Source organism: Zonotrichia albicollis, chromosome 4 (assembly GCF_047830755.1).
Source record: "Zonotrichia albicollis isolate bZonAlb1 chromosome 4, bZonAlb1.hap1, whole genome shotgun sequence".
In the NCBI taxonomy this organism is placed as follows: domain Eukaryota; kingdom Metazoa; phylum Chordata; class Aves; order Passeriformes; family Passerellidae; genus Zonotrichia; species Zonotrichia albicollis.
This window is the reverse complement of record NC_133822.1, coordinates 68,953,408-68,978,579: the sequence shown is the minus strand read 5'-3', so window position 1 is coordinate 68,978,579 and position 25,172 is coordinate 68,953,408. Positions and strand designations below refer to the sequence as shown.

The 25,172-nt window shown below is 36.3% G+C and overlaps 1 protein-coding gene across 2 annotated transcripts in view; it reads left to right on the top strand.

Moving 5' to 3' along the window:
- The window catches only part of CPNE8 (copine 8), a 71,495-nt gene that overhangs the window by 30,738 nt on the left and 15,585 nt on the right, over positions 1–25,172 (top strand). The window contains exons 7-14 of one of the 2 annotated variants that reach the window (XM_074540022.1): positions 1,458–1,521; positions 4,213–4,316; positions 5,935–6,039; positions 9,229–9,270; positions 15,208–15,283; positions 17,885–17,938; positions 21,029–21,090; positions 24,860–24,906. In XM_074540022.1, coding sequence (XP_074396123.1) covers positions 1,458–1,521; positions 4,213–4,316; positions 5,935–6,039; positions 9,229–9,270; positions 15,208–15,283; positions 17,885–17,938; positions 21,029–21,090; positions 24,860–24,906 — 554 coding nt within the window. Of the gene's footprint in view, positions 1–1,457; positions 1,522–4,212; positions 4,317–5,934; positions 6,040–9,228; positions 9,271–15,207; positions 15,284–17,884; positions 17,939–20,903; positions 21,091–24,859; positions 24,907–25,172 lie in introns of those variants that run through there. The other variant, XM_074540023.1, reaches the window with a different exon arrangement.

Sequence of the window (25,172 nt, the reverse complement as noted above, 5' to 3'; positions counted from 1 at the left end):
CCTGAATGGTAGAGTTGACTGCAGTTATGCAATACAGATTACAGTTAATATCTATCTATATCTATCTATCTATATCTATCTATCTATCTATCTATCTATCTATCTATCTATCTATCTATCTATCTATCTCTAATACTCATTATTACCCCACAAACCCTGATCTGTAACTCCTTCCAGAGAAACCCTGAAAATTTTCTGTTGTAATTTCAGTGCTATAGAACCAGTTCCAGGGTAGCTCTCTACAAGCTATCCCTTAGAGCTCAGGAAGATGAGCAATGGCACTGCATTCTGGATTTAAACAGGTGGAACTCTTACATGCTTGTCTTTAACACAGTATTGGTCAGTATTTCTCTGGCAGTTGGAAAGACTGGTCTGTAATGATGAATCTCTAAGTAATTTTTTTTTTCATACTTGAAGTTTCGACCAGCTTGAAACTATTTTATTCTTTTCTTGCAGGGCATTATTGCTAGTTAAACTTTGTTTCATTTGCCTGATCTGTGACCACTGAACTTTTTGTCAGGGTGCTTACTTTACACTTAAGGATTTTTTTTCTTAATCAATGATTTTTAAGAGAACCAAATCTTTAGTGTTTGTGCAAATGATCCAGTGCTATTTTCATGCATGTAGACTTAGGCATACAAAGTTTGTACTTAATAGCATCAAAAACTGTACAAGTCATTTGGTAGAGTTTTTAGTCCCTGAATAATGAGAACTTGATCTGAAGAGAAATTCTGTGCTAATCTTGATGAAATATTTCACCTCTTTATGAACCATCGTGTTAATATTGTCCTTCCTGTATAAGGCCCATGGCCTTTTGTGTTGAGTGTGTCCCCATCCAAAAGGCTGCTGGCACTGAATACTATCAGATTATGTGTGGGTTTTTTGTTTCTCTGCTGCTTTTTATGCTGAGGAACTGTTTTGGGATTTCTGTTGTTGCAGCCTGTGTTTTTAATTGCTATCTGGGTGAATAGTAATTTCTTTTGCAACTCCTGTATCAGATATGATGGTGAGATTATTATGTGTCTTCATAGACATTTCAGAATGTTGTAAAATAATGCTGGTGTTTACTTTTAACTATATTTAAGATATTTTTTTAAGTAAAGTTTTCAATAGGATCTTTTTCACAAATCAGTTGTAGAGTCATCTCTAAAGGAAACATCAGTGGGAGGGTGGATAGTAGAATTCTGATACTATTTCAACCTATTGAAACTTGAATGTTGTTTCCTTTAAAATCAAAACTGATTTGTTTCTTGCTAGTTAGAATAAATATGCAACTCATTTACCAATTCACTTAGGATAAACCAACTTTTTTACACAGGACAAGTGGCAGAAGAGGGAAACTGAATTGCATGCCATCAGCTTTGTGACTTGAAAACTTACCTTGTCCTCTCTGTATCAGATGTAATTTTCATACTTGATATTAAGGAACTAAGATGATGTGGTTGTGTATTTTGCAGAGGAATTCCTGGGAAGAAGTGTGGAACAGTCATAGTAACAGCAGAGGAACTGGGGTGTTGCAGAGTAAGTGTGCTAATTGCTTTCCAAAAATAACATGGGAATTATTTTGTGATTTTACACTGCACTGGATTGTTAATGGTATAACTTACAAATTTGCATTTTGTGATTTATGTAAGAAGTTAGAATATTGTTTTCCTTTGAGTTGCTCTTACTTTCAGAGAGAAGAAGCAGAAAGAAGCAGAAGCCAATGCTCAATATCTCTTGCAGTCTCTCTAATGCTCCTTCATGTCCTCACTCTCGCACAGCCTCTTGCGATGTCTCAGCAGCTGTCACATACTTGACCTTCTGGATTTTTGTACTTTATCTAAATTTTTACAGCTCATATTCACAATGTCAATGAGTTTTGGAATCATTGAATTGCTGAGGTTGGAAAAGACCTTGGAAGATTGTCTAGTCCAATACTCCTGCCCCTCTTAGGGCAGGTTACTCAGGGCTCTGTGCAGTTGGGTTTTGAGTCCAAGCAGTGTCCACAATTTCTCTGTTACAGCTTTTCAGCACACTCAGAGTAAAAAGGTTTTTTGCTTATATTTAAGTGAAATTTCTCGCATTTCAAGGATGTACATATTGCAACATTTTCTTCCTCTGGATGCCACTAACCATAGGCTGTTTATTCCCTAGTGCCATGTACTTCCACAAATTGATAAACTTTCTGTTTTCCAGGCTGAATAATTTCAGCTGTCTCTGCCTTTGCCCAGATGAGAAATGGTACAATCCCTTAATCATTTTAGTGATGCTTTTGATGGAATTGCTTCAGGATGTTTGTGTCTTCCTTGTACTGGGGAGCCTAGAACAGTGCTCCAGGAACGAACAGTACTTCAGGAGTGGCCTCATCAAAGCTGAGTCTCTCCCTTCAGCTTTCTGTCAGCACTCTCCCAAATGTAGCCCAGCAGGCTGTTGGCCTTTGCTGCCGTTGATCAACTTGGTGTCCACCAAACCCTGTCAGTCCTGTTCTGCAGAGCTGCTTTCCAGCTGCTTGGCCTGCAGCCTGTCCTGCTGCATAGGGTTTTTCCCCTTCACGTGCAGTACCTGGCATTTTGCTCTCTTGAACCCCATGAGGTTCATATTGGTTCATTTTTCCAGCCTGTACAAATGTCTCTGAATGACAGCACAACCATCTGTTGTATAAACTGCTATTTCTAGTTTTGTATTGTTTGCAAACTTGCAGTGGGCCTACTCTGTCCATCATCCAGGTTGTTAATGAATATGCTCAGCATTCTTGGCCCATTTTTGATGCCTCAGGTACACTGCCAGTGACTGGTCCCAGGTGGACTTTGTGCCATTCAATATGACCCTTTGAAGCCCAGCAGTTCAGCCATTTTTCAGTGTCCCTCACTGTCCAGTTTTCTACTCTATAATTCATTAGTTAGTGAATAAGGATTTAGGGGAGGCACTGTATAAGGCCAAGCTAAGGAGAAGAATAAACAACATCCACTAGGCTCCTCTCATCCAGTCAGCCACTCATTTTGTGAGGAAAAGTTTCCAGTGGATCAGGCATGAATTTCCATTTTGAAAATCCTTTCTGATGTCTCTTAGCCACCTTCTTCTTTTTCATGTGTTTGCATATGTTTTCCAGGATTTTTTGCTCTATCATTGTCTCAGGGTTTGAGGTAATAAAACTGGCTTGGATCCTCTTGCCCTTTCTCAAAGACAGGAGAACTTCCCCTGAACATCATAACTTTACAGAGGTAACTGAAATTGGCCCACAGTAGTATTGGCCAACTCCATCAGCAGTCTCCGGTGCATCCTGCCAAGTCCCATGGGCTTCTGTATGAGTGGTCTTTTTTAAATGTCCCTTTCCTGGTCCTCCTCTACCAAGCACAAGTTATCCTTGTTCCAGACTTTCTCAGGTCTGGGTTTCAGGTTTCCACGAGTCTCCAAGGCAAATCTTGGCAGTAAGATAGAAAGCTATGAGAAAGACATAGAAAAGCTGTGAGAAACATGGACCTTGCAATGTCCTTTGTCACCTGGTCTCCTGCCCCACTCAGTGGTGAGCCCACGTTTTCTGTCATCATCCTCTTGTTGCTGTTGCACCTCAAGATCTGTTCATGGAACAATCTTCCAGCAGCCCCTGCCCCAGTTAGCTGGTGAGTCTGCTGCAAGTTTATCTTTGCATTCACAATCTTTTTCTCGTTCTTGACTTTGCCCAAAGAGATGCCATGTGTGACTTCCAGTTTGCCTGATCGCAGCAAAGAAACTTGTCTCTTATTTGTTGTCAGGTTGGATGTACTTGGTACCTTTCAGGCTCATTTTCTTGAAGGTTCCAGACTCTTAAGAGCCAGCAGCCATTTGCTTGACAGGCAGTAGGAACAGACAACAACAGGTCTAAGTCACTGAAGGAATGAGGCTGAGTCGTGCCTGACTGGAATTTTAAAAATTACTTTTAATATACTTTCCTTGCCTAGGTATCTACTTCTTTCAGAATGCAGTTTTGGATGTCAGGAAATCCTTGAAAAATCCTGAGCCATTTTAGCATAGAAAATTGTTCTTTTTCTGGTGTCCCTACAAAGAAATTCTTGGTTCCAACCATTCAAACTGCACTATGAAGACATTGCACAAGCGTGGATATGTAGAGAGCATTTGGAACACGGATACCTCCCTTTATTTTGTTTCCTATTTGCATAGTTTAGTAATTATTTTTTTTTTAGTGTAGTAGAGTGCATGCAGTCTGTAATTTTTCGTTATTACCCATTTCAGGATTCAGTTTTAATGCAATTTTGTGCAAACAAGCTAGACAAGAAGGACTTCTTTGGGAAATCTGATCCTTTCCTTGTATTTCATCGAAGCAATGAAGATGGCAGGTAGGTGCCTGTTAGGTATTTTTGCTGCTAATCATTAGGCAGATTAATTATTTACAGATAATATAGTTCACGCTTTTTTTACACTTTCCAGATTAAGCTGTGTTTCTTTTATAATGTTTGTTGGATTTCAATTTGTCATGTTAGGCAATATAGGAATAAAACTGTTAAAAGAAATTGATCAAACACTGCAATTGAGGGTTTTAAGAGGTAAATGTCTCATAAATATAGAGCACTATGACAATTAATAGTAATGAAATAGCTAAATAGTGTTACTTTTGTGAAGATATGGTATGCATTTGAATTAAATAGAATTCTCAAAGAAAATTGTAGATGCAAAATATGCTAATGCTTAGAAATTGTGTTTAGATAAAAACATTTTATGATGCAAATTTAAATTAGGAAGTATCTTTTATCTTTTTGACATAGTTCCAGGAAATTGAATTTAAAAATTCCTGAAATAGAATTTAATTTTTTGACAAATGGCTGTTTGCTACATTAATGCTTAATTTGTTAAAGTAGACTAATCTCTTCTGTTCACTGCTAAGCCTTGACATGCACTGCTCAGCGCAACACTCTGCCTTTGTGGGGGCCTACTAGCACATTAAGTTTTCTTGGAAACTGAAAGTCCTCACATCTAACATGTACCAAACCAAACCAAGTATCATCATACATGATGCTGCTTTTCTGTGTAGCTTAACTGGAGCAGTTGTTAACATAAATCTCTTTATGGATGTGTGCATCTATTACCTGGTTTTTTTGTCTTGGAGGCAGATGATAGGAACAGTTTCCTGAGTAAACTCTGCAAGCCTGGAGGAGCTATGGCTTCTTTGTGAGTGGCATCGAGGTCACTTGTGAAATTTCTCTGGGTGTTACTGGGAGTGCTGGCACATGCAGCCTAAAAGTGTAGGTGTTTGGGGTGCAAGGAGGACATTCCCCCAGAGGATAACTTCAGTTGCAACTGGATGAGGAATTTCTGTAATGATTTCACCAGTGACCTTGTTCTTGCTTTCTTTTGAACAGTTCAGTCCCCAAGATGGGGGTTCAAAAGAGGTATTTTAATTTTGCATCATTTAGAGAAAGCAAAGTATGTGAATACAGTTCATGAGAGGAGGCGATCATTCAGTCTCAGAGAGAATTACATGTTTTACCTGAGACAACCCTTGTTAAAAAATTATGGACATAAAATGGGGAACTAAAATCTGAAAGCCATTATTCCCTTGGCTCAGTTTCTTAATCTCTAAGCAAGAGTCAGATCCTCTCAAGATTGTTTTCCTTTCTGGATCTGTGACTAATTCCTGCATGTACAAGGTCTGTTTAAATTAGTGGAATGGAAACTGCTCTTCCCTGAAGTAGTCACTGAATGGTTGTAGTTTCTGTTGAAGTTTTGGGTAAAAACATTTTAGATTAAGAGTTGTTTAGCACTTTAGTCTGTAATCTCTCTCCAGCAGGTCTCTTCAGTCTTGCCTTCCTTCTGATTTCACCACGTTTCTCTTTTTCTTACCTTATATTTTTTATGCATATTGTATGTATGAATGATTACAGTTCTTTTCATTCTGTCTTTGATGATGCAAAAGAAAAAGTAAATAATACAAAATGTATCTTTTTGTATTAATTGCAGTTTTACAATCTGCCACAAAACAGAAGTTGTGAAAAATACATTGAATCCAGTGTGGCAGGCATTCAAGATTTCTGTCAGAGCACTCTGTAATGGAGACTATGACCGGTAAGGTGTAGCTTAAGCTTTTTTGCATATACATATTTTTTCTCCCTAATTTGTGTGTTCTTTATTTAATCAACATTTTGAAATGATAATAGGTGTTCAAAACCATTCATCACATTAAGGAATTTAGAAAAATAAAGCAAATATGCTTAACCTCTAGGAAATGCTAGTGGTGTTTTCTGGAAAAGGCTCTTTACTCTGTATGGTGTGAATTAGAAACAGAAAGAAAAGGTGAATTTTAAGCATGGTCTCTGTGACAAGTGTACACAAGTATTTGTTAATGTTTCAATGAAAAACAATGATGATCTGTTTTCCTTGGGTGACAATGCAATGTCAGAGGATGCTGATAAATGAAAGCCTTTAAAATACATAAATCAGTAGATGAGAAACACAGAAAGTAGTCATCTTCAGATTTGAAATTTTCAGTGGTGCCATGCAAAAGGATCTATCTTTAGGTGAAAATAATATGTTTTTAATCAACATCTTACCACTAATAACAAACAAATTAGTTCAGTGGAAATGGGTATTTTTGGACTCCTTAAAAATGGCCATGTTGGTTACTCTTTCACTTAGATGCAATAAAAATGAAGCAATTTTTTAATGAGCGTATTCAAGTAGAATTTTTTACTTGTATTTGGGTTAATGTGCATAATGCATAAGCAAAATAGTATTCATTAAGCTGGTCTCTGAACACTGCACTGTTTATCATATTAAAGAAAAAAGTTTTCATATTAATTAGAAAAGATGTTGTGGTGCAGGCATATTGAAATAACTCCAACATTCCAAATTAAGGGAACTTGAAAGTAATAACACTCCTCAAATTATTTTTGTGTATCTCCTGTTGACCTGCTTTCAACATGATGTGCTCAGTGAATAGAGGCTCCATGGAACTTCACAGTCCTGCATACAACAATCATGTTTCAAATTAAGAAGTGGTCCTTAGCTCTCAGGTTGATTCAAATTAACCTGCTGATAGTCCAGAAAGAACTTCAGAGGTTTGGGGTTTTTTAGTTAGAAAACCATACTTTTTAAAGGTAAGGGTTGACTTCCTGACATCCACGTGGTAATACCTAAAAACACAAACCCCAGAGGTCTCTTTCAGATAGTGATAGTTTTCACAGGTAAAGTTTTGGTGCTCTGCATTCTGTGATAGATGTGAAAGGTGGGAATAATGTCGTTAGCATGGTAAATGTTTATTCTGGTGTTGGGGAGGCTAAATGTTCAGCTAGTGAGTGCTTCTGAGTGAACTCTGTCCACATTTTCATATGGAATGACCAGGATTTGCTTAATTTTTCTCAAACTATGCAATTGTAGAGTGTTTTCAGACATGACAGGAATGGCGTTTCAGTACTGCAGTAATACTTAGTGTCTGATGTGTCTTTGTTCTTTTTTTCTCCTAGTATGAGCTTTCAAAAAGCACTTACAGTTACTTTCTGCATAAAAGTTTTAAAACAGAGATACCCATCTCTAACCTTGATTATTTTTAAATGAAAGAGGTTTTTTAATATTAAACTAGGAAACCCATCCTCTAAACTGTGTCCTTTAAGGTAAAGGTTAAGTTTCAGTATGTGAAGATTGGAAAGGTCTTTTAATATCTTGCAAATCATGCAAAATAGATAAAAGTCAAGATCTGTAATTAATCCTTTAATATGAAATAAATTTCATATTAAAGAGAGGAGCTTTATTCAAGGATGAATTGCTCTTACTGCAGTTACCTGTCTGAAGATCCTTCTCAGGAATTTATCTTGATATTCTTAATAATTTATTTTGATAATCTGAGTTTTCTCACTGAGATGATTCTGCTATTTGGACACAGATTTGTAAGACTATTCAAAACTTAAATCCCACTAAACCTTAGATAAATCTTAACTTAGTGGTGTGTTCTGTCTGTCATAACAGGTTTTGAAATGGAAGTAAAATAATGATTGTCTAGGGAAAAAATGTTGTGATATTGACTTTTTTTGCTGAATTCCTCTGAAGGTGAAAGTAGTTTCCTTTGAAAGTTGAAATACTTGGTAGGATAAGAGGTTTGGAGTTGTTTTTCACTTTGTTCTGCAGAACAACTTTCACTTTCATCAGTTTTCATTGTAAGGGAACTTAAATCCAACCTGAATTATGCAAGAGCTGTAAAATATAACAAATGGTGTGGTTAGGAGCCTTTAAATTTGAGTTGAAAAGAGGTAGACAAAGCAAGTCCTTCTTTTCGTATTTTGAAATAACATAAAAATATGAAAAACATCCAGGTGTGAATTGTTTGATATTATATTGTATATAATATCCGCTGTTGCTCAGCTTTATCTCCAAAGAGTCCCTTCTTAGGAAAGAAAATGAATCAATATTATTTCACTGTATGTAATTGGAAGAATAAGGAGCAGCTTCCATGGAAGCAAATTACAAAGTAATTGCTTAGATTCTTGTCCCCTCTATTAATAAGACAGCCCTGATGACTTCACTTCTTGTGAAACTGTTCTGAAGAATAAAACTAAGTTACATTGTTGCTTAAAATATGGGAGGTGTTATTTTTCTGTCCCATGTTCAGTTGATTTTAGGCCAAATAGGATTCACTGCTAGTGGTAGTTGAATTTGCTTACATCTATGCACTTTCTGTGGTAAAAGGAGATGAACAAAGCTGCCTACTATCTGTATCCTCATATATCTGTCCTCTTTCATCAAGGATGTTGATGATAATATGCTCTTTAATATTTGCATTTTAAGAAATCCACTCTTGAAGTATGTGAAATATGATTGATCTTTCCTTGGAAAATGTCTGGGTTTTCCTTTTTATCTGTTTCCCAGTCATCCCTGAAGCAAGGTTAGAGCTGCCCTCAAGGGTTCACTTTACTCATGAGGAAACAGTTCTTCAAAAATTTGATAATACTTTAAAGTTTAAAGAATCATTTATTTTAAAAACCACAGAAAATTCAGAGCATCAGCAAGTAAAAATATGTTGGTCAAACTTCCAATGTGTTTAATTGTTTCCTGAGTTTCCAGTGTATTTAGCTATTGATTTATGAAGAAGTGTTGTGTAACCTGACAGGCTATTTGCTGCCCCACGAGAAATGACTGAAAAATTCTGGTTTCTGAGTTTGACTTAATTAATGCACCCCTATGTTATTAATCTTAAAGGCAATCTGGGTACATATTTAACATTTTAATAGGGTTGTGTTGTTGTTTTGTTTTTTTTTATTTTAGGACAATTAAAGTAGAAGTGTATGACTGGGATAGAGATGGAAGGTAAGACATCATTTCTGTAAAACTTAAGGGTTATTCCTGCATGTATATACACATTGCAAAACATATAAATATTTAGTGTCCAGCATAATATTAAAGAAAGTTAGTTATTTGTAAATACTTAGAGGTACAGGTACTGGAAAAAGCTCTTCTGTGGTACAGCTCTGTGTTTTGCAGCTGTGGTAAATGCTGATGCATTAGCCTATTTCAAACCTGCTGTGTGTATATTCATCCATGGAACGTGATAAAATGTACATGTCTGCAGTGGCCACTCCTGGTGGCCTAAATATTGGAATATAGAAGACACCTATTCATTGCCTTAATTTCACATTGGGTCTGAATGTTCATTTCCATGTCTGTCTTCATCAAAATGTTGTTGTAAACTCTGGATTTGGAAAACATGAGTTTTGTATAACCCCCTTGAAAGAGGACAGTGGAATACATGTGGAATTTCTGTTGCTAAATTCAGGAGGGATCTGTTGTTCTTAAGAGCTGTGAACCCCAGTGTACTGGCTGTACATTTCTTTCTGAAGAAATGAGCCTATCAGATTGCCTTTATTTTGACTGACAAGGTACAATTATCATTTAACACAGTGGATTGATACCTCTTGTTATTTTAAAAATGTTTGAGCTTGTATTTTCATACTTTAAATAGAAACTGTATTCATAAATCTTGGTACTAGAACTGAAATTTAATACAGTAATACGTTTATTTCCATTTATCTTTAAGTTACTCTGTCTTAATTATTTCCTATTAATCATAATTTATATTTTAAAATATATGGATATGCACTTGCATTTTGATTTTTAAAAGCATATTATTTATTCTACAGTAATGTCTCTAATACAACCAAAGCAATTTGCTTCTAGTACTATAGATAATGATATTGTGCTTCTGTGGCAATGCCTTGTAATCATAGTAGGCAAATTTATCCTGTGCTACTGTTCATTAACTTGCTGACAAGATCCAAAAGCGTTTTCAGCTCTCTTGTGTTATAATTTTGTCTCTTTGGTTTTCCATCATGAAGCCTGTTGATTTACAAGCATTCTTATCTCACATTTACCCTCTATGAATACCTGCCAGTGTAAATTCATCCTTCTTGATTAGGTATTCACTGGAGAGAAATAACATATATACATAACATATTGTAGCAATTAAAATAAGTGTCTTTAATTTTAAAAAGCCATACTAGCAAAAAATCATTGCATCCCTATTAGAATTTCTATTAATGTTCTTTTCTCAATGAGATTTGGCAAATCCTTAAAAAATGTATATGTTTGTGTATAAACCACATTTTTTGAAAATAAGCTAGCAATGAAAAGTTAAATTGTATTGCCACATTAATAAAAAACAAGGATTATATCTTATCAAGGTATCAAACCCCATGTGCTGTCTCACTTTATCCAAAATCTGTAAGATTAAAAGGAAAAGGAAGAAATCTGACAAATAACACTAAGTAACTGCCAGTCTGATTGAAATCTGGAACATACTGTGCATTTCAGGCAATCATCAGCCTCTCCAGTCTCAAATAGTTTCAAATATTATCTGTGTTTCCTCACATCACAATCTGAATACCTATAAAGTTAATATCTAAAAAACAAAAAGGGAAGGATACCATTTACGTGTTTTCCTTTTTATTCTAATGGTATGATTTTTTGCTGCTTTTTGCTTTCTGTCTGTTTTGAATTTAGAAGCACACAGAGCACTGACATCTTTAATGTAAAATTCCTCTGAAAGATGACACGGAACTCATCTTACATGACTTTAGACAATGCAAAAATCAGACAAGTAGATTGAAGTAATCATTTAAGCTACTTCAGAGGCTTACAGGGGAAAATGGTCTGATTGAATCCATCCTACCTGGAATAAATTGCCAGCTGGTGGTGCCTATAAACCTACAGGGTGATCATAGCAAAATCTAAGTGCCCAGTTTAACTCTGACATTGCCAAGTATATCTGAAATTAATCCCATTCAAGAGTTAGTCTAACAATTTTTTTACAACTCTGCTGTTCCTCAGTTTATATTAATTTCCATCTGTGATGGACAGTTTTTATAAGCTGTTGTTATACCAGCTGGACACTTCACCACCCTGAATCTGTTTGCTCCAGAAATGTGCAGACTGGGCAGGACCAATCTTTGAAAGATTGCCTGCTCTCCAGATAGCAAAGCAAGTTATTCTGAATATTACAGGCTGTTCTGCAATCAGGAAGACAAAATTACAGTTCATATACTTGATTTCTGAATCATGGCTTGACTGGATTTTGACTTCCTGAGTCTTGACTGAGTTTTTTTCCCTTTTCCGCATTCTGTGTTACCTGTGCTTTGGCAAATAGCACCATGGTGCTTTGGGTTGAGCTTCTTCCTTCATGTTCCTAAACTACATTGTTGGAGTAATTGAAATGTAATATCATGGTCCTATTGTTGTCATCAAATAGCTCTTATTTATTTTCAAATATTACACAAAGCTTCTTGACAAAAAGTAATGCATGCCCTTGGTAACATTAACACTATTAATTATTAAATATCCTTTGTGTCAAACCAGTTTTTGCATAAAAATTTTTGCATTAAGATTGTCAAAATATGAACAACTTGTTCTGATCCCTTTTATTGCTTCTAAGAGCTGTGACAAACCCCAAAATATTTAATGCTATAAGAAGTCACAAAAGTTGGTTTTGTTACTTGGCCAGTTGTTTGACAGAGTCACGTTTTTAGGGTTTTTATTGAGTGTCATTATATATGAAGCACACAGATATAACAGAAGGAAAAAAATAAGACACTGCACAACTTCACATTAGCAATACTATGATATTTTTAGTTCTCTCTAAAAGGTTTCTCATTTAATTTCAGAAAAAATATCACTTTGTATACATGTTGCAAAAGTCATTTCACAGTCTTGACATTTATGAACTGTTACATAGAAAAAGAGGGGGTTTATAAAGGTGTAAATATTGTCATGATAAGCTGGGGCCACAGAAGCATTCATCTGAGAATATCAATACTGCAGGAGAGATTTTGAATTTCAGATTCTAAGCTCTTCCGCCTTATTTTTTGTCCTTCATCTTCCTTCTCCACCTAGGTAGTTGATTTTTACATTCTTGCATTTTATCCTTATTCATTGACATGCTTCTGATTATGATTGTCCTTTCCTCTCTTTTTTTTTTTCCTTTAGATAATAAAAAAATTCAAAGTTTATACAATTTTTAAAATTATTTTCAGCACTTCAAAACACAGGGCTAAAAGTGGAAAACCTAGGGAGATGGGCTTTAAAATAATGTTGTGTGCTAAGGCTCTCTTATTCAATGTTCTGGTATGCCACTCATGGATGAAAATTTAGGAAAATTTGGTGTTGGGCAGGCAAGGAGAGTAAGTACTTTGGATTCTCAATCCAGAGACTAATAAGGAGATCCATTTGCTGAAGTGTGATGATTAATATTAGATCTTAATGACTTGTACATCTGTCAGAGGCACATTTTGTCCAGCAGGCACTCAGCCTTCAGAGCCTGCCTAGTGTGGCATGTCCATCCCCCTGAGTGCCCAAAGCAAAGATCCTGGCTGATGCTCTTCCAAGTGCACAGGGCTCTCAGGCTGGTTATGTGTGCCCAAACCTTTGCAACATGATTCATCAGAGGAATCACATCTTCCTAGCTCATGTTTGGATATAGCCATAGGGAAAGGAGCCTTTCCAGTGTCTCTTGGAATTACAGCAGCAATTACTTTTAAGCAGTACAGATTCTTTTGCTCCCCAGGGACAGTCCTGTCTGGCATGGCTCATGTTTCCTGTTTGCTGCTGCATGTTTGTAGGTAGTCATTGAACTGTTGTTTGGATTTCTGCCTTAAATATACAACCTGATTTGAAAATGAAAGGTTAGAAATGTTAGGAAAGGGAAAAGTTCTATTTTAAGCAATATATATTTTTCTCCAGTGCCATGGTTACCCAAGGTTAAATACAAACACACCTTGTGGATGCTTCCTCTATTCCCTGCTCAAATAGTCCTTACAGTCTGGAGGGCATTTCAGCAGAGATATACCTCCAAAATACATTTCTTAAGAGAAGTCTTTGTTTTGGAAGCAATTTGATGATCTCCCAGCTGACAGGGGAGTGTTTCATGTGAGGTGGTCCCTTTTGAATCTGGGTAATGAGAAATATCTTTAACATAGAGTATTTCTCAAGCTTTCTTACAGTATGCTTTGCTTATCAGCATGAGGACTGAACCTTTTATTTGTTTGATTTACATATTTTGTGAATTCATGCTGATTTCAGAAAATGAGCTTTATATTTGAGGGGTTTTTTTGTTTAATTTCATTATGAATAAAGCAAGAAAGAAATTTCATGTTGCTACGGATTGTTTCCATTTTTCATTTTGCAACATTCAGATTTATTTAAATTTGCTTTTAATATTTATAGCTTAATTAGAACTGTGCTGAATTTCTTAAAAAGAAGTTTTGCAAGTCACAAAGTCATAAAACTTTGCAGTTCTATTGTGGTTTACCATTGGAGGAAGGTAAAACAGCTTCATAGCTCACCAGATGTGGAGGCAGAGTGTAGAGGAAATGCAATGCCTTCTTAGGGCACAGCTGGAGCAGCAGTGGGGAAAGTTCAGCTGGGCAGAGCAGAGAATGGAGCAGAACTTTTGTGACTTTTGGGAGCTGTGCAGTTGGGGCTGAGCCCTGCAGCCCTTCCATCCCAGGTGCCTCTGAGGACAAACCTGCAGCTCAGTCACATCTGGCAGCCCTGTGGGTGCTCCTGAGCCTGGGCACCTTCCCCAGGGTGCTTCCCCTGCCACATCCCCCTGTGGCACCGTGCTCACCGTGCTCCTGGGCAGTGTGCCAGCCCTGCTCATGCATTGGCAGAGCAGTTTTTAAAACTTGAATGACAGCACAGGAGTGCCAAATGTATTCCTGGAGCGGGAATAGAGTTTAGAAAGGAGAAGCTTGATAACCTCTGCTTTATTGTTAGGCTGAGATCTGCTTTCCAATAATACCATAAGCTGAGCAACCTCAGTGGATTGCTTTTCTCTTCCCAGATGAGAAGACAAACGAGCTGAAATAAGCTTCGGGTCCTCCTCTTAAAATTTCAGTGTCATGTTACACAGATTGGGAGGGCTGCTCTGTGACTGTGTTCACAGGGGTCTGAGGATGAGGGAAGAGATGAGGATCTGACTCCATGTTTCAGAAGTCTTGATTTATTATTTTATTATATATTATATTAAACTATACTAAAAGAATTGAAGAAAGGATTTCAACAGAAGGCTAGCTAAGAATAGAAAAAGAAGGAATGAATAACAGAGACCTCTGTCTCGGACAGAGAGTCTGAGCCAGCTGACTGTGATTGGCCATTAATTAGAAACAACCACATGAGACCAATCACAGGCCCACCTGTTGCATTCCACTGCAGCAGATAATCAATGTTTACATTCTGTTCCTGAGGCCTCTCAGCTTCTCAGGAGGAAGAACCTAAGGAAAGGATTTTTCATAACTGATGTCTGTGACACTGGTCTTTTCTGGTTTAAGTTACTCCTTTCCTGTTTTCAGTAACTCCCTTTCTCTCACATAGCCTCATACACAGTTCAGAGTCTGTAGTGCCAGTGGTCATCCTCTGAGGAAATGGTGACAGTTTTTGGCAGCCTGCTCTGTTTTTTCAGGTTCTGTAAACTTACATTGGGGTCAGTCACTGATTTACAACATAGTCTTCATAGTGCAGCTAAGTTAAGCAAAAGACATCAAAAAGATTTAAGCTAATCCTTTCTAACTCTAAATTTGCATTACACAAAGCAGAAGGAATAATAAAGATTTTTAAGCAAATTATATCTGTTGCCATTACTTGTCTCTTGGGTGTCAGTTCATATTGGCTGTGTGTCTCTTTTGCATTAATAGATAAAACACATGTTTAAATTCCTAAATATTGTGCATTTGATTTAAAATCTTATTTTTCAAACAGCCATGATTTCATTGGAGAATTCACAACAAGTTACAGAGAGTTGTCAAGAGGGCAGTCTCAGTTCAATGTTTATGAGGTAAGTATTATGACTATTTACTCACTCTCAGGAAATAAATGAGAAAACAACAATGGATAACACTGAAAACAAAGGAAAGCTATAATTGCCACTAATGAGAAGGCATATGTATGGCTATAACCCTTTTTTTTTTTTGCTTCTGTATGATATGCAGGTCTTTGGTGTTCCTTAAGGTATCCTTTAATTGGTCTCAGACTGCTGCCATTAAACTTCAGTATTTTCATAGTCCTAATATAGGTGGTAGCAAATATAATGGTTTAGGTGAGCACTAAGAAGTCAGGGAAGGAGGGTGCTCCAATTATGTGCTGCACTTTTATTTTGAAGATGAGCAAAGGTGCTGCTGTGCAGAGCAGGACCAAGATAACTGAAAGCCATGGCTTTTGTCTCAGATCCAAGATCAGCCCCAGAGTTACAGTAAGTTATAGCAGTTTCCTGTGAATAGTGTCACAACACAGATTACTGTGTGCAGTGAAAATGTCCTCTCCTGTTGTATCACTGACACAAATCCTACCCTACCAGGAATATTCTGTCATACCATCTTAAGTAATTTTTCAGTTTCTTAAATATGGTGTCAGTATCATACTCCCAGGGACAGCATACATTTCCTGAACAGCTCATGTCTGCCGTCCTCCATACTTGGGTACTGCTTCTTCTGGGTTAGTCTGTGCAGTATCGGAGCACAAGACACTGGGCAAGTTCTCTTTTAAACATTTTGCTTTTACAAACTAACCCAAGGCAGGTAGAGAAGTTTGAGTGAGTGTCTCATATTTAAAGATGAGGAACTTTGCTAGAACCACCTCTTTGCAATTGAGCTTTTTTTAATAGGTTCATTATAAGTCATGTAGCTTTCTAGGTTCCTGCTGAGATGTAAAATTTTCAGAGGCTAAAAAATGTTCTTTAATTGCTAAAGTTATCTGAAATTCAAAAAAAAAAGAACCCCGTGTAAATATTATAATCATTATAGTACTGTGAATTATAGGAGGGAAACAAGCTGTCATTTAATTCATCTTTGCTTCCAAGTATATGCCTTGTTTCCCATGATATTTCACTCCAAGCTCTAGTGCAGTTTCTTGCAATTCCTGAGAAGCCAATTGCCAAGTTACCTGAAGCAGAAAGTTCAAATGAATCTTCTCTTTGGCATTTAATGACTGCTGGCAAGCAATATGCTGCTAATTCAGGCCTGACCATTGAATTCTGGAGAGCAGTGAATGCACTGCCACAGGGCAGACAGGCAGCCTGTTACCTTCATCTTCCTCTTCTGGGCAGATGTCAGCAGGAGTCACTTTCTGGCTGAAATTTTGGTTCAACAAGAATTGCTGCATTGTTTTAATTGCCACCATTACACAGGCTTACTCTGTTGCTCATCAGGCACTGTTAAATGGAGGGGCAGGAGTTACCTGGGATTTTTTAAGTGTTAATGGGTGTATATGTGTGTAAAGGAGTAAAAGCTTGGCAGAATATTTACTATATAACATCAGTATGGCATACTGGGCGAAATGAGGGACTCACTTGTTTAGCATGTTTGGGAAGACTTCAAATCATGGTTGTCTCTCTCTGCCTAACCTTTCACTGCTGTTCTGTGTTGTGCAAGGAATAGGATCTTTAAATGTAATCTCATTTTGGTTGGGGGAGAAAATCTTTAGAAGACAAGTATTACTAGTTTGCCCATTTTCAGGCAAAATTCTTTAAATATTTTATACCAGATAAGTGACTAAGATTTCAATTGGGAGTGTTTTTATTCCTTATCATTTGCAGAACATCTGTGAGTAGTTTACAGTAAAACTTGGCAGTAAGCCATAAGGCATTGAATTTCCTAGATATGTAGGAGATAGCTGAATGACCTAATTAACAAAATAATGTTTTGCTTCTGATTCCATGTGCATTTCTGGAAAAGCTGCATACATTTTCATGTGTATGTAACAAAATTAACTGAGACTTGTCTTTTTTAGCTATTCAGGAGGGGAAGAAAATTATTGGTGGCTACAGTGAGAAATTTTATGTCCGTAGGTTCCAGACATTCAAGAAAATGTTTAATGCTTTGTGGTCCAGCTCCATGAAGAATCTTGGGTACGGGGAGTGCACTAAAGCCCCCCCAAACTCCTGTGTGCCAGTCAGGTGGTGATATTGAACATTTTCATGAAATTACCTATTTCATGAAACTTGATCTTCCTGTTAGCAGATCCTGTCATTGCACCAAGTGCAGAAATTGGGAGTAGAACAACTCAGGTGTTTCTCAGGTGCTGTGAGGAGCAGATGGAAAAAGATTGACTGGATTGTGAACAGATGCATTGTGAGGTGACAAAGTAGTGACACCACACCCTGAAACACTGTGATCAGGAATGCAGAACCATGCAGAATTTTGGGAAAATTCAAAAAGTGTTTCACTGAGCTCTCAGATATAATGAACTTTCTCACCTCTATTGCCCCCATCCCTTATTTGTCAAATATGAGTACCAGCACTGGCTCTCTGGCAAGACCATGAAGATAAATTCACTGTTTTTCAACATGCCCTGAAAATAGAGTACTTTCTGCATTGAAAATACCTTACACTTATCCTCATATTGGATCATACTGCTTTAATGCTTGTATCTGTGTTTCTAGGTAATAAATCCAAAGAAAAAAGGAAAAAAGAAAAAGTATGTTAATTCTGGAACAGTAAGTAAATGTATTTTATGTTACTGGATGTTTTTCTTATTGCTTCAAAGAGTGTAGTTGACTTGTAATTTAACAGGATTATAATAGAAAAATTCTGTCAAGGCCACAATAAACTATTTACTTTTACACAGCATTTATTTTCAGATGTTTTTTAATTTGAAGGGTTTGATATAAAACTTGCCCAAATGTGCTGTCAAGTCACCTGTGGTTTTCAAAATAAGTTCTACCAAAATTTCTGTCAAATAGTTGAAGCTTTTAAATTTTTATCTGAAACATACCTGCACTTTTACAAATAAATTTTCTTTTAAAATGTGTCTGCTGAGTTAGCATTGGTAAAAGCTAGTATGCTTATCATGGCAAAATCAAAAAGAGTCAACAATTTTTATTACCAATGGGTGTTTGTAAATTTATTTTGAAAGACCTGTTAGTATTGTTTGGAATGAGAATTTCTCTTGTTTGATTTGCATTCCATGTTCTGTTCTCATGTTTATGAACCATTTGGTAGCAATGCAATTATTTCCATTCAGCCCTTGCTCAGCTTTGATGTCCTGGCATCCCTGATGTTCACACCATCATTTACAAAAAAGTGAAGATAAATTTTGAGGATTGGTATATTGGAAAATCTAATCAGTTATGAGAGATGTTTTTTGTAGACACATCCACCATGTGAGTTTTTTCCACGTGAACAGTTCCACTCTTGAGTAGGGCTCAGTAGGGCTATTTTCATGCTGAAAAGTAGCCTTGAAGGAACGTTTTGACATTCTCACATTCCTGTCTAAGTCTGTTTACCAGTGAGAAAATAAACACTTCTTCTTCTACCTTTGCTTTAAATTATGAAAAATTGGCAAAAGCAGCTTGCCTGCTAAAAGTTACCATGCAATATCTAATTCATTAGGTAATTTGTTCTTTGCTAACATATTTCTTTTACTAAAATGTATCATGTTAAAATCAAGTTGCAAGTCTATTGCATTAAACTAGTGAGTGAGAAACTGATGTTAAGTGGTTGTTTTCAACCAGTGCTAAATTTTAGGTATGAAATCTGGCAGAGGGTACAGAAGGGTAAACAAATGTATTTTCACATTCAATTTTCATGCTAATTTTGGTTTAAAATACTTTAACATCTTCACAAGTATCTGTCTTCATTTGAAAAAAACATTTTACTCATATTTGAACAGACGAAATCAACTGTGTCTTGTTCTTTACTTCCAATTACATCAGAGTTTCCAATAAATGGTTAGCAATTTTCTTTTGTTTTTCCTTCTTTACCTTTTCTTTTTCCTTCTCTTCTGTTGGTTTTGTAATTTATTTTTTTATATCAAGTCATCTTTGTCCCCATTTGCCCTTAATTCTAGTAGTCCTTCAGGCTTCCCTTCTGCTTCTCCACATGGTCACTTTCTTATGTGTTTGCCTGCAGTTTTGTTTTTCTTGTCCTCATAATTTACCCAAGATATTCTTTACCCACAAATTTTTAAATTTTCAAGCCAGGCACCAAGACCATAATTTTCATTAATAGGAGGTAGAATTCTGGAGAACTTAGAGTGGATATAAATAATTGACTGTTATCTCACTACTGCCTTTAAGGACTATGTACATGCAGTGCATATATCAATTTATTATTGCTTAAGGGGTCATTTTGAATTCATGCAGTCAAATTACATACTAGGCAGAAGTGTTTCACAATTCATGGTTAGTTTTAAACAAAGCCTAATAGACAAATAAAAAATTCCCTGCATAAAACTTGAAGCATTGATAGTTGTTGCCTATATGTAAGTAAGTACTGCAGCCACTTTGGGAGTTGTTTGTTTCCATTTTTTGACTTTTAAAATCAGATGCAGTGAAAATATTTGCTTAAATTAATTAGGAAGAAGAGACTCAGCTGTAAGAGCAGATCAACCATTAATATTACTGTGTCCAGTGGGAAAATGCATAGAAATTTTGGTCTTTTTTGCAAGGTTTTTTTTGCAAGAAATTTAGGTCTCTTTATGCTACTGGTAGCCTGGTAGAACATTGCAATGGTCTTCTGTTCTCAGCTAGAAGGGCAATTTGTGATTTTAAGCCTAGCTGATCACTCAGTCACACAGAACTGTGACAAAAGAAGTTGGATAGAAGACAGAATTACTACATGTAATCTCAGTCTAAGTTTACAACATAGGACTATTTTCAATTTTTATATTTTGCTGCAAGTGGACACAAAATTTTGTGATAGATTTCCATTCCCTTTTTATTCCTTGTATCTTTATTCATGGATTTGCTCTGAGCAGTTATTTAAGCAGTTTTCACTGCCTGCTTGCTGCACATACAATGAGAGAATTTGTGTAAATAAAATTTAAATTTTAATTCTTTGCTTCATAAATATTGCACAATATATGAAAATCTTGAATGCTGGATCTTTTCCACTTGAGCTAATACCTCTGTGACTCGATTGCTGAAAATGCCCATAACACCTTTAGATTACTTTGTGTGTTGGATCTCTGTCATTTCTGAATGATAAAATCTGGGACTGCTGAAATGTCTTACCATATCATTTTTATATATGTACAAATATATGTGTATACATATACATAAATACATATATACCTTTATATACTACTTTTAAAAAACTTATGTATTTCCTATATGTGTATACTTTACTAGATTTTTGCAGTCTAGGCTTGCATCAATACTCAGTATGACCTTTAATGTGAGATGAGTAATTACATAAATAATTGTAATTGAGTTCTTTCAACAGTGTTGAAGTGCTCATGGTACAGATGCATTATCATATACCCTGTAATATTCAGATGTAGGTGTAGTACACAGAAATCAGAAAATATGTATGTGGTAACCTGCTCTGGAATACAATCTTCTGCCCCTTACCTTCTCCTTAAATAAAAAAAAAGAAGGCAATTGCAGACTTCTCAACCTGTCTCTTCCCTTTCAAGAGCTGCCTGCTGAAATTATTTAATATCTTTTTTTAATCTTCTTTTTTCCCTTAATACTGTAGGAAATTACATCCTAAGGACAGAGCTCGAAAAACATTGTGCTTATGTCTCTGCTTGTTCAGCTGGGAAACACACAATTCATGTCTGACTCTCTTTTATTTGCTTTCAGGTAACATTGCTTTCCTTCCTAATTGAAACAGAAGTTTCATTCCTTGACTATATTAAAGGCGGGTATGTGATTAGCAACAAACCTTTCTTGTTTTCACCATTTGTTTATGGCTCTCAGTAGCATCTGTAAGGAGCTGGATTATTTCCTCATTTAGGGGCTGTACTTTCCTACATAAAGCATGCAGATAGTGACTAAGTTAACTTATGGGACTTTGCTCATACTGTTGGAATTGGAGTTGATACTAAAACCCTGAGAAAGAGTAACTTCTGACCAGCCAGAGAAAATTTGATTAAACAAAAGAGAATTGTCTATATATATTAAATTATTAAAATGCTGCCTATTTCTTCCAATTATACTGAGATTTGGTGTATTTAATATTGGCATTTATTTAGACCTTTTCCCCTTCAAAGGCGTTTTTTTCAATAGTAATTAAAATTTTTAACGTGTTCGATTTCTCATTTATCGTCATTTTTTCTAAAGAGATGTAGAGACAGAAGTGTCAAATGTCTCACCCTACAACATACCTGAAAATGGGACCAAATCTGAAAAATTCTTGGCTCTTAACATCCCAGGACACTAGATTTTCTTAAAATAATGGAAATTTGTCCATTCCTAAGCAGTTATTTTTGGATTTTTGGAGCATAAAGCCTGCATATACATTCCACATGTTTTTAAGAGCACTGATTATCTGTGAAGAAACAAGTTCCATTTTTTGGGGTTTTTTTTTAAGTCTTCAACCAGAGTTCTGTGGCAATAAAAGTCTGTGCTGTGTTTTGACAGTACTATATGGGGCTTTGCCTTTGGTCCCAGCAGTGACAGTCCTGCATTCCTGCTGGGGACTTGGGCAGAGGCTGAAAATGGCCATCCATCCACGTTCACCAGAAATTTCTATTGATTGAAGTCTGTGTATGCACAAATGCATGGAGAAAGAGTCTTGCCTCTAGTGCAGCTGTTTCCTTTGAAGTGTGCTGTACAAATATGCCATGACCATCCTATTCCCCATTCATCCAAAATTCATCTCTACAGAAGGAGCAGGTATAAGGAACTGAGGAGTTGAGGTTTGTGTCTAAATTTGAAAAGAAAATTTTATAGGGGCTGCTTATGTAATCTTTCCAGGGTGGTCTGTCACATTCCTCACTGAGATGTTGCAATACAAGTATATCCCATTAACTGCAAGTCAGAGAAGGTTTGTGATATTAATAAATTCAACCTAAACTTTTTTTCTGCTCTTTTGACAAAAGAACAATATCATTCAGTAGAATGCTCTGTGTTTAAAAGTATGAGCAGTGATACCTATTTAATTATTTTAGATAGAATGTTTTTTAGTGTTTCATGCAATTATTTCTATGTACATGCCACTGAAAACTGTAGAAGTACTTATGTAAAATCTTACCTTTCTTTCTGCAATATTTGCAGTTACATAAACATGACATGAGGCTCATGTCAGGAGGCTCAGTTATTTTCTAGGCTTCTCCCTTCCTTTGTTTGTCTCATTTATTATGACTATATGTCAGTTAAATTCCAGTTGTCAAATACTTGAAGGAAGGGGAAAGAGAAGATTTTGTCATTAATCAGTCTGTTTTCCCGTCATGTCCTCCAAAACTGGGTTTTTTTCACGTTCCCTGTTTTTATTCCATTTAGATAGGCAGGAGGTGGAAAGCACTGATTCTGCAATAGGCACAATTGCTTATTTGCTCTTCCATAAATGGGTGCTAATAAAATACTTCATGTTCAAAACTTCCATTGTATTTCGAGGTGTTTAGAATTAATGGAGATATCATGGAAATCTTGACAGTTTTAACAAATTATAATTACAGTATTTATTTATGGGGTTTTTTAAATGTATTTGTGTTTTGAGTCTGCATCTGTTTAATTGGGATATTCCATTACCAGTATCACCTATATGACTGTTGTTTTCTTAAAGAAGTTTGGAGAATGAAACAGAGGTTTCTCCATAAACTCAGATTTCATTTTACTCCATAAGACTGGATTTTATAGCAGTATGGCAGAAAAGAGGAGGATGTCTCTTTTGCATCTGAATATTACATCAAATAACACCTCCTTAATAGCTGACTTTTCTTTACATCTTGATATTTAATCAAAATTTTGCCACACTGACCTACCCACATGTTGTGCTAAAAATAATGTATATTTCAAAATTTCTCCTGCTGCTTAATACAGCCCCCAGTTAGTAATATATTCCTGTCAAAACCCCTCCAAATATATTAATAAGTTCAACAATGTAAGGGATACAGTCTTGTAAAGGAATGCAATTGAATTGACAGGAATGTCTGTCAAACCTAGTTTAGTGTCTACTCTTTATTTTTTTTTGTCTGGAAGAAAGACCAGAAGCCACAAAGCTCCAAGACTTAGTGAACAGAAAAGATATTTCTGTGCAGATGTTTCTAGCTGGTTTGACTTATTGGAAAAGGTAGTGAGCTAGTTATTTGTAAATCAGTAAAATTCAGGAACTGCATCCTTTTGCAACTGAAATATCTGGTCATCTCTTCTATCCCAGATTAGTGGAAGATAAGGGGAAATGTTTTCCTCCATCATGTTAAAAGCCTTACCTTCCTCCAGGTCTTTAGAAATGAACACCCATACATTTTTGCATTCAAAAGGATTTGGTCACATATTTTTAACTGAACTCTATTGAATCATTGATGTTCAAAAGGGGAATTCAGATCTCCTTTTCTGACAGCTGATTTAATCCAGGCAGCACACTCTCCACTGTAATGGGAGGCATATTTGCTGTTTGCAGGAGGCCTGGCATGAGAAACTTACAAAGCAAGGGCTGCCATAGCTAAGTATTTTAGAAGCTTTGCCATGTGTTTCTTGTATCCTTGGAGACTATCAAGGAGTAATAAAACCATGTAAGAGGGAGATCTTGAAGAGACTTCATCGGGAAAATCTTCTGTATGTTGTTACAGCATTTGGCTCAACAAGCATCTGCAAAGGGGAAATTGTAAGTGGCACTGGGGGTTTGTATGCCATGGAGAGGATGCAGCCTGTTAGAATTAGTTACTGTGACAGCTCTGTTGTACAGTTCTGTGCAGTAAGTGGTCCTCAAACCTTCCACTGCTCCCCCCTGCTGACAGACCAGCTGGTTGTCGCTCTGACGCCACAGGGAAGCCACGATTCCTTCCAAGGCACTGCTTAAAAAACCGTAATCAAACCTAGTCAAAAATCACATTCAGACTTAATTTGTTCCCTTATGTGTGTCAGTACTGATGGAACTCATATTAAAAGATGACAGGTTTCACTTTGCTCTCTCTGTGGCTGTGAGGTGAGGATTACTGTTCCTTTAAAGATACTTTCTTCATTTCTTGTGGTGTATAGGAGGATAGGGTAAAATCACCTATCACTTTCAAGTAGATCATGTATTTCTATGCCAACTAAATTATAGCAAAGTAGTAGTGATCTATGCAGCACTGAATCCATAAGACACATTGCTCTGTTTTGGTATTCCACCTCAGCTGGGAGAGAACATCTTGCATGACCAGGGTTAAAATGTGTCCATGGGAAAATCAATATTACTGCTAAAAGGAATTAATAATATTTATGGAAGTTCTTACTAATTATTTATTTAGGATTTTTAATAAACAATGAAAAAAAGAATGATGGAGTCAAGTAACTGTTTTCAGTGTGTTAATAAGTTAGTTTTGTGTAGCCCTTGGCTTGAACCTTATATAAGAGTATTTTCAGTGTTTATTTCCTCTATTAGAAAGTCAGTGTCCTACAGTTTGTCCACAAATGATGTTACCATCTCTTGTTTATTTGTCTCCATAGCAGTACTACTATTAATAAGATTTGTGTTTGCTTTTTCTGCAGAACCCAAATCAATTTCACAGTTGCTATTGATTTCACAGCCTCCAATGGTAAGAATAAAAATAAACATCTTATTTGTGTGTGTTTGTGCTGTGCTCAGTTCTAAGTGCACATATGTGTGTGTTTGTAACAGTATTCAGCTGGCACCACCTGGACTCAGGATTCCATTTTGCCAAGCATCAGATGAGAGGCCAATTCCTGTCTAGGAAAGCAGGACAAACAGAACAGATAAAAGTTGGAAAAGCTACATATAAAATTTAATAGCCAGAGGCCATTTGCAAATATGTGTAGCTTTTGATCAGTGTTATTGTTTGGT